General features: G+C 33.7%; 1 protein-coding gene across 1 annotated transcript in view; it reads right to left on the bottom strand.

Annotated features, from left to right (window-relative positions):
* Positions 1 to 2,259: 2,259 nt before the first annotated feature.
* The window catches only part of LOC137632425 (cGMP-dependent 3',5'-cyclic phosphodiesterase-like), a 105,343-nt gene continuing 97,602 nt past the window's right edge, over positions 2,260 to 10,000 (bottom strand). Inside the window, exons 5-9 of the mRNA XM_068364358.1 lie at positions 9,718 to 9,925; positions 9,032 to 9,206; positions 7,907 to 8,049; positions 7,319 to 7,491; positions 2,260 to 5,575 (exon numbers count right to left, since the gene is read on the bottom strand). Coding sequence (XP_068220459.1) covers positions 5,398 to 5,575; positions 7,319 to 7,491; positions 7,907 to 8,049; positions 9,032 to 9,206; positions 9,718 to 9,925 — 877 coding nt within the window. The 3' untranslated portion in view covers positions 2,260 to 5,397. The remainder of the gene's footprint in view (positions 5,576 to 7,318; positions 7,492 to 7,906; positions 8,050 to 9,031; positions 9,207 to 9,717; positions 9,926 to 10,000) is intronic.

Here is a 10,000-nt window from a genome sequence, read left to right as displayed (position 1 = left end):
AAATAGCTTTTAAAAATAATTTCCACTTGATCGTTTCAATGTCGAAATGAATCAGAGTTGCTGATATAGAAAACAAATATATGCCAAAATACGGATTCCTTGGAGTGAAAAATTAGAGTATGATTTAATCTACAGTATATTACTGTATACAGAAAAAAAATTTGTTTCTATTTTTAAAATACTTAATAACATCATAAGATGCTAACTTGAACACCAAATGACCCCATAAGAATATGAGCATAGTACTGTCTATAAAATAGGTAATGAAATTTTTGCAACCTCCCAGTTTCCATCTATTTGTCACTTACCTTTTATATGTTTCATGAAAGGTGCAGTATCATGCCCGGAAAATGAGTAAGGCCTGAACAATTCCTGAAACAATGTTGTGCTTTGTGATAAATGACCCTCTGGAATATAAAAATTAGGGTAAATATGCAGAGTTAGCGGTACGAAACGTAAGCGCAGCGTAATTCGCAGTATTAAATATGCTTGATATGACATAAGACCTGAAATGGAGAGGCACCAATGATGTTATACTAGAATGGTTAAAGCTACCTTCCAAGTAGAACTATTAAATTAGAAATAAACTGTAAGTCTGCCTCACTAATTGTGCCAGCTCGAGTACCATAAAATAGTTTCATAGGACTAACGTTACTTAGTATGTACTGTACACTGAACAGTCCTGAATTTTAATAATTATGAAAGCAAATATGAAAGGAAGCAGAGGCAAATACATCAGCTTGCTTTATCAGATCCCGAGAACAGTTCACATGCTCCAAGATCCTCTTAACAAGTGGTCACCACACAAATCTAAACGATAGTCTCATCTCAGGAGTGAACCATGAGGTACCCTCAATTGTATAAAATTTGGCTAAATAAAGGTTCTGTGGTTGCTCCTCCTGATATTGCCTCTACAGCTTAGCTTCTGAAGGAGAAAGGCTTCAGGTCTAAGAAATCCATTGCCAATCAAGCAGGTTCTTCATCCAGGGGCCATTCATGGGCATGACTGACTACTCAGGAAAAACTGATTCAGGAATGTAATCATGCAACCTTGATACTGGATCAGATCACTAACAGCCTCAACCTCAGTTCAAGGACCTAGAATCTTCTTCAGTGGCTAAGGTCAAACTTAAGGAACATCTAAGTAAATGGCCACAATGACAATCTAGCATGGAGAAAACAGAGGGTACTCCAAGTACTGTACACTTTACGTGGAGCTTGGGCATGTCAATGTCTACAACACTCAAAAGCATCACACAATAGAGACCTGCCACATGTGAGCTCTGGGTCCTACCGTGAATGAACAAAAGTTACAAACTGTGCTTACTCTTCACTTCATATTTCCAGAGCAGTACACACAACAGGGGAGAATCAAGGATAGACCTCATCTCTTGAGAAGCATAAGGGTCACAAGCTGTCTCAGCAACCCCAAAATAAACTATATTTAGAGAAGCATGTACATTCACAAGATAGTGTGTCCCATCGTTATCCTACATAAAGGGCTGACACTCACACAAAGAGCAACAGTGCATATTTCGATAGAATTCCTCCTGAACCTTTTATTATTCCTCTTCCTATGGGGGAAAGGAGGAGGAGTAAGATCAAACAAGATTGTGCTTCTTTACCTTACTCCTTGCTTGGCTCAACCACCTCTCCAGCAATGTCTGAGGACATGGCAAGCCCAAGTGCTTCAACAGTGGAAAAAGCTGCTGGGGTTTCCTCACCAGATACATGTACAGCATCAGGAATACTGTACATACAGGTTTTGTTGAAGCAGTAGCAATAGAAAAGGTACCAGGGCACCATTTATCCAAAACAAGGGGGCTATAAACAGCACTGAATGTTGGGTTATCTGGGATACTAAGAGTGCTCCATACCCCCCAAAAAGGCACTCTAAAGACTAAGCTGTCATCCTGGGAATGGGGTCTGATAAGGGCAAGGATAGACGAGGAGCACACACAAGGCTCTCACCCAGAGAGAGATCTGAATGCACAAGTTGGCTGGCCACAATATAATGCATGCGCTGAACACAGTCATCCATAATTATACTTAAATAGATGATAAAAATCTTCAACACCAAATTGGGGTGGAGCACAACAAGAAGTCTTCTTAGGTTGTTGACCAACTGATGTTCTGCTGTGAACATTTCCTTAGAAATCACAAAAACTACCACAACCTGTAATAAGATTTTTTTTAATGCAGTATTCCATTTTTAAAAGCATGACATAAATCAAGGTGGATAATACCAAACTGTCCATATAAAAACAAAAATCTGTAATATATTTCTGCATTGTACATTACTTGATGATCAAGCACAGAACATGATGGAGTACATCAATACATGTAATAGAGGAGGTAATTGCAAAAGAAAATCAGAATATCCAGTGATAAATTTAAAAAGAACAGCCTGTTGTACATCATTTCACATGGCCCAAAGTTACTTACTGTCACAAGTTTTGGTTTAAGTAACTGAAATTTTGCAACTTTTCAAATTGAATTTCAAAGCTAATTCAGTTAATCAGTGGATAAACTGCAAAAGCAAATTTTCTAAACTAATACATGTAATGCATTGTGTCCTTAGTAAATTTTACATTTTAAAGCATCTTATAATTTCTCCTGAAAAGATAAAGGACTAAAATATGTGAATGAGATAAAAGTACTTTACAAACAGAAAATTGTTTTATTATACAATTTCATGGCTAATAGAAGATCACAATGGCCACAGTGGCTATGTTACTTATATAAAAAATATAAAAAAAAAAATCATATTTTTCAAGCTACTTTGAAGATATACTTTCACAGAGCCTAAAAACTTGAGGTGATTTGGAAACTTCATATAATAAAGGTAATACATAACATTCTTAAAATAAATTTAGAAGCTGGAAATTATTAATGGGCATTTTTTCTTGAAAAAAAATTTCAACATACAGTAGAGAATATACTGTATAATTTCCTTGATTCTCAACAAACAATGCCACTATGCGATAATATCAATTTCATAAAGCTGAAATGTTAAATTACCTAAACTTTTCTAAACAAGACCAGTTTTCTCACTGTACAGCTCTTATAAATATTTTAGCTCACTAACTTTAGTACAATGTCAGTAACGAAAGCAGAAGGGGCCTCACCCAAACAGGAAGAAATGAAATCCTTTAACCTGATTTACTTTTTGGCAGTTCATACCAGTACAGTACATGACTCAGGAGACAAAACACAGAGGCAATAACACGTTAAATAGACAAGAATATAACTGGAAGTTTCGAGCTATTTAAATGAACTGTTGTGCTATAACCAAACTTATAATTATACTGTGTAATACAGTATTGTCGTCAAGACAACAGTGTAATAAAAAGAAAACAACAATCATATAAACATCATCTCTACTCTTTATGCGATCACCTAAACTTATTTAGTATATGGCACAAAAATACAATTTGTCTTTTATTAAGATATTTACAATATATATTCTCTAGTCATTAAAATTATATGTCTAAGCACCAAATAATTATCAACTAACTCGTGCGGCTCAATCACTGTTTTTGGTTTTTTGGGGAAAGCAAACACAGTAAACAGGCATCTGGCCAATTCTGAATATTTCCTCAAACGAAACACTGCAATTTACTTTTTGCTAAATGTAGTACAGTACTGTGTAATGATTTTTCTTACTCTGGGTGCTATATAATCAAGAGGAATGAATTTATAAGAAACTTATTTTAGCTCCTATGAAAAAGTCTGTGAGTGTTAGCAGTATTAACACCAGGAATCCGGTTATATTATCCTGTGCATCAGTAGGAAACACTCTTGGGAAGGGAAGGAAATTATTCACGATAGGGGCTGATGATATGGAAATCAGACTTCTCACCAGTTTTTAAAATTTCTTATAATTTTATATCACAGACTCCGAACCTAAAGTTTCCATCCCTTGATAAAATGCTAAAATTTACCTCACTTCCCAGAAATGTTTGGTTGATTTTAATTGATAAAACTCAATTATATTCATCTACAAAACTAGGTAAGACAACCAATGGAGAATCTTCTTAGAACCATACTTAACTATACAGGTCATATTTACCAGTTTCACAGATTTTTTTTACATAAAAGCAAATGATAAAAAAGCTAATCATTTGGTATTTTCTTACCAGAGGGACCTGGTTTAGAATTGTGCTGACACACAAACAATATTGAAAATTTTATCCACGTAATTTTGAAGATGAAAAGGTCATTACTCTTTTATACAAAGGACTCTTTGACATGTTGCATGAAATAGTCTAACTTTCAAGAGGTACACTGAAATGCACAATAATTTGTGGCAAACAATGCAGTTAAAAATGTATGTACAACACATTTGTTAGAATGTATGCTGATATTTGCAAATATTAACATTCCTGCAGAAGAGAGATAATCTTCATTCTCTTTTATACTTAGAAAGAATCAGTGACATCTAAAAAATAACCTTAGAATACAATTAACAACAAAATAATTTAGTTTAAAAACTTGAAGATTTGGAGTTCCTGAATTCTAAGTTTTAGAAAGCTTAACATAGATCAAAACATGTTCTGAGGATATGGTTTAAATATGGTCCTACCTGGTGAGACAATGAAAGAATTTCATTGTTATATAAAAAAAGAAGAGGATAAAAGTTTTATTTCTTTTTACCATTGACAGAAAATAAAATATCTGTAATTTAGTCTAAAGATATATAGCTTTTAAGTCAATCAACTTTTTTATGTCCCTCATGCTATAAAATTTTGATCAATTATTAAATTTCATAACTCTCACCTTTCATTAAATTATAAATTGCTTGCTATTTGGTTATTTCATTTTCAAATTTTTTATAAAAATACAAATCAAAGCTATATGAAACTAAATAATCCACAAGAAGGGACACTGATAAGAGTTTTACAAACAACTACCTTTGGAAAACACATTTAAGCCTTCATGTGTCTACTGTCCGTACATCAACATGAGTTTGGTCCAGTATAGCTACTGTATACTAGTCATAAAATTCAAATCACCCAAAATACTGTTCTATTTCATGAGTTGATATTTAGTTGCTAGAAATACAGCCGAGTTCCTAAATGCAACATTTGCGAAAGGTTTGTTTCGTCTTCATTTAAGTAAGGAAAAGATTCATATTGTAGAGAACACGTTTCTACATTATGGAAATCTAAAGTATTCATCAGTGCATATCTCAGGTATCTACAAAGGCATCTGTACCATTGGATTAAAATCAGGAGATGCAATAGTCTATAATCCAATATTGCAATAATTGTAATATTTGTAAATTGTATACAATATGCAAAATTCTGTAAGTCCTGAACTACTTTTAATATAGATCTGGAAGGAAGATTTATTATGCAATTAGAGCTGTGACCATCATGTGCCTCAAACAGTTCCTCAAGAGTCGTCTTTTATTACTTCATCTTCCAATGAATCATCTTCGAAGACCTCCAGGGAACTTGTGGATTCAGGTTTTCTTCTTTTGTAGACATCCCTAAGTCTGGACCAGTTTCTTCTCCTGGCTCTGATATTGTTGTAGGGATCTTGAGCTCCAGGGAACATTTTGGCAACAATTCTGTGAAGGACATTAGGCGCTCAGTTAAGACAATGAATGTTACATGAAATGTACTGAGGTTGCAACTAACTGTACTTATGGTTACCTACATATACTTTCATACAAATAAGATTAATATGTACTACAGTAACTATTTCATAAAGACAGGATTCCAGATTTTGACCTCTACAAGAGACAACATCATGTTGAATTAAAATTTCAGTTAAAAAACATTGAGATCTGAATAAGTATTACTGTAGACAGAATGCATAAAAATTCTTTGGTGCTAATCCACATAAAAAATCTATAACACAGAAATTAGCTATGGCAGAAGGCACACATGAATTAATTTCATATTTCTATCTGTTAATTACTTTCATATTTCTATTTTAGGAATTGAAGCTCAATGATGCCTCTCAATTCTATTGTGACTAAATATTCATTAAAATATTGTGCTTTATAATACTGTAATCCCTTTCTTTTCTTACTTCTTCACCCGACTAATTGACTAATTAAGAAGGGCCACTCGGCAAAAACTTGTAGTTTGCTTACTTGTCATAATTCTAAATCATCTCAAGTACAGGTACTGTATAGTATGTTCACACCATACTGTACAGTACTATATGCTTATATAATCCATTTCTTGAGCTTATATTAATTTATAAATATTGTTTCTTTAACTTGGTAATCTTTGTTTTGATTTTTGTTTATCATATGACAAAACAAATCCTACAGTAGTAGAAGGTATCTAGAATAGTCACAAGGATGATTTTCATCCTAATTACAACAGTAAATGGCTATGATTGACTTCATTAATTAAAAGGATAAACAAATATAAATAAAATTCTAACACGCTCAGCTTCATCATACATCATAGACAACCAGCTCAGTTTTGGTTAATGGTAATGTAGCAACATTTAAGTATACATAGTTATAAAACTGTCAAAAATAAAAATTAGAAAATAAACAAATAACCTGAAAAAAATAAATTTAATTTTCCTTTTAGATTATCTGCTATTTCTTATTGCATTAGTGAATGCAATATATTTGTTTTGAAACATAACACCATTGATATTTGTATACCTTTTGATATCAATTACTAATTCTAATTATATTTTCTTTCACACAAGATTTAAATTGTTCTATTAATATTAAAAAAGAATAAAATACCCTAATACAGGGTAAATTTGTGCATATCATACAAGATATGTTTCATGAACTGTAGAGTTATCATTATTATCATCATTTGCTAAGCCATAACTCTAGTTGGGAAAAAAACACGATACTATAAGCCCAAGGGCTCCAATACGGAAAATAGACCAGTGAGGGAAGGAAATAAGGAAATAAATAGAATAGTGTGCCTCAGTGTACCCTCAAGCAAGAGAACACTAATCCAAAACAGTGGAAGACCATGATACAGAATCTATGGGACCACCCAAGACTAGAGAACATTGGTTTGATTTTGTAGTGTCCTTCTCCTAGAAAAGCTGCTTATCATAGCTGAAGAGTCTCTTCTACCCATACCAAGTGGAAAGTAGCCACTAAACAGTTACATTACTGTAGTTAGCCCCTTGAGTAAAGAAGAATTTTCCAGTTATCTTAGTGTTGTCAGGTGTATGAGGAGAGAGGAGAATGTGTAAAAAATAGGCTAAACTAATTGAGGCATGTGTAGGCAAAGGAAAAATGAGCTGTAACCAGAGAGGGATCATATACAGTTAAGATATAACAAATATAGTATAATGCTATGAATTATGTACAACTTACTCATAGACAGGAATAGCAACATCATCTAAGAACTGTAACTGGAGTTCGGGAATGAATGCTTTCTCACGATCCATCATTTCCATTGGCATATTACCCATCGCCTTCTCTAAGTCTCCTTGAGTGAAGAACTCCTTGTATATCAATTCAGCCACATGTTTGGAAGAATGCCAATCCTGAAATATGTAAACCATATAAATAACAAGCATACAGTACTATAAAATCTAAAAAGCCATGTTTAGATTGCAGTATTACTTCAAGATTCTTAGTACAGTAGTGTATAAACAAATTTATATGTATCATATTTAACGATGAGAAGAAAATTACCCCTTTGTTTCTTTTCTTTTTACGTTGGTTACCACCCAAAATTTGAGTAAGTGCCATGGTAGATAGATAGATAGATAGACAGATAGATAGATAGATAGATAGGTATTACTGAATAAACAAATTTTCATGTATTATATCTAACAAGGAAAAAATTCCTCTTTTGTTTATTTCTTAATGTCGGCTACCACCCAAAATTTGGGAAAGTGCCATGATAGATAGCTAGATAGATAGATTGATACTTACAAATTGTTTATTGTTTCCTACCTTGGTCTGGTCTGACAGATCAGCTGCAGTCATTAAAAGACAAATTAAGAGTTCATGATGCCTGGGATTATTTGGATCATATCCTGTGTCCGCTACCTCTCGCAGTTCTGACACCAGACGTAAATGGTGAGCCAGGTCGGTTGCTGTAATGAAGAGTAAGTGATATAATATCAGTAAATCTATTATATTATCATTTTCCTTATTATTATTATTATTATTATTATTATTATTATTATCATTATTATTATTACTTGTTAAGCTACAAACCTAGTTGGAAAAGCAGGATGCTATAAGCCCAAGGGCTCCAACAGGGAAAATATCCCAGTGAGGAAAGGAAATAAGGAATTTACAAGAAAAGTAATTGACAATTAAAAAAAAATATTTTAAGAAACAGTTACAACATTAAAATAAATAATTCCAATATAAACTATACAAACTTTAAACAACAGGAGGAAGAGAAATAAGATAGAATAGTGTGACCGAGTGTACCCTCAAGCAAGAGAACTCTAGTACAGCAATTACAACTTTCATATGAATTTAAAGGTTTATAATGTACAAATCATTGATTATAAGACCGATAGTACTTATGGAGATATGTTTGATAGCTCATTGCATCACTATTTTGTTTTTAGAGGTGTAAACTTGATGTAAATCTTGGATGATTCATTCATATGCACACTCATACATACACCAATATACTACAGCTTGCATATTTTGATTAAAGAATTGTCATACCTTCAATTATACACATAAATAAAAGTAACATACACTCACTATTTTTGCCAATAGATATTAGTTATGAATTATCTAGAGAATAAATAAAATACAAATTCCAAATGGAGTTGTGACAAAACTTAATTTAGAATGCATTACGAGAGGCTCTACCAGCATATAATAATCAAGACATATTGTATATATTAAACAAATAATTATTTATTTCTTGATACAGAAACACCATCAGGTATTCATAAGGTAATAAGGATTTATGATTAGAATATTAGTGTGTAACATCTGCTATGATGAAACAAGGCTATTTACTGTAGTAAATTCTTGTTTTGAAACTGAAAGCAAACTATCACATAATCAGCTTTACTAAAAAAAGGATTGTGATCTTTCATCTCTCACCTAGAATGATATCCCGCATCAAGTCCAAAAACTGCGTATACTCCTCTCGACTTAAATTCTCCAAGAAGTTACAGTCATCTGTATTGAGAATGCACATTGCTTGGGCCAAATGGTGCCGTTCCATCACAGAGCCTTCAGAGGAATACAACGATGCGAGGACAGAATTACTGGCAACCTGTAAAAATTCAAAATCATTAATACATTGATAAAAATGTACGTCATTAGGCTAATTGTCAGTGTCCATGAATGTTATCTAGCAGTAATGAAAAGGATAGGCATTGTGTCTTGTGTAGTGAGGCAAAGATACAACTGGGCATATGTTTAGCTGTAATGAATTAAGAGAATTTAGAAGCAATGGCATAGAATTAGAAAATTTAGAAAATAGGTTGCCCGGTATATTGGAGAGACCCTTGAAGTTAGAAGTGAAAGTATGCAAGCTGTGGTGTCTGTATAGGACGTAACTAATGACAATGAATTTTCTGCATATTGCAGAGCTTTGCACCTACGACGCTTCATCTAGTAGTATGCCCACAATTACAGTGTTGTGGAGAGATCAACGAGGAACCTGGAAACAACCGTTGCTAATGCTAACTTGCTCATCAAGCATGTATAGTAGTTAGCAATAAGCAGGTAGCCTACTCAGAAATTGTATTACAGGTACAGATGCTAAAGATTCCCGAACTAACCTGGAACGAATTAGTGGTCCCACGATGATCCAGATCATGACACATGGAAGAGACGATCAGGGACAACGCTTCCAGGTGGGTGAGGGCCCCTGTCTCGGTCAGCCGGAGGTTATGCAGCAGAAGGAAAGCGAAATGGGTCACCGAGAAGGCGTGCATCCAGTTGTGATAGGGCGGGTCTCTGTATCCTTTGCGGACCATCAGGATGAACCTGAAAGCAAGGAGAAAATACTTCAAAACAAGGGAGGAGGGGGAAATAATAATAATGATAATAATAATAACAATA

This window comes from Palaemon carinicauda, chromosome 41, assembly GCF_036898095.1.
Source record: "Palaemon carinicauda isolate YSFRI2023 chromosome 41, ASM3689809v2, whole genome shotgun sequence".
NCBI lineage: Eukaryota > Metazoa > Arthropoda > Malacostraca > Decapoda > Palaemonidae > Palaemon > Palaemon carinicauda.
The sequence above is the reverse complement of the archived record's forward strand: the minus strand, read 5'-3'. Positions and strand labels throughout refer to the sequence as shown.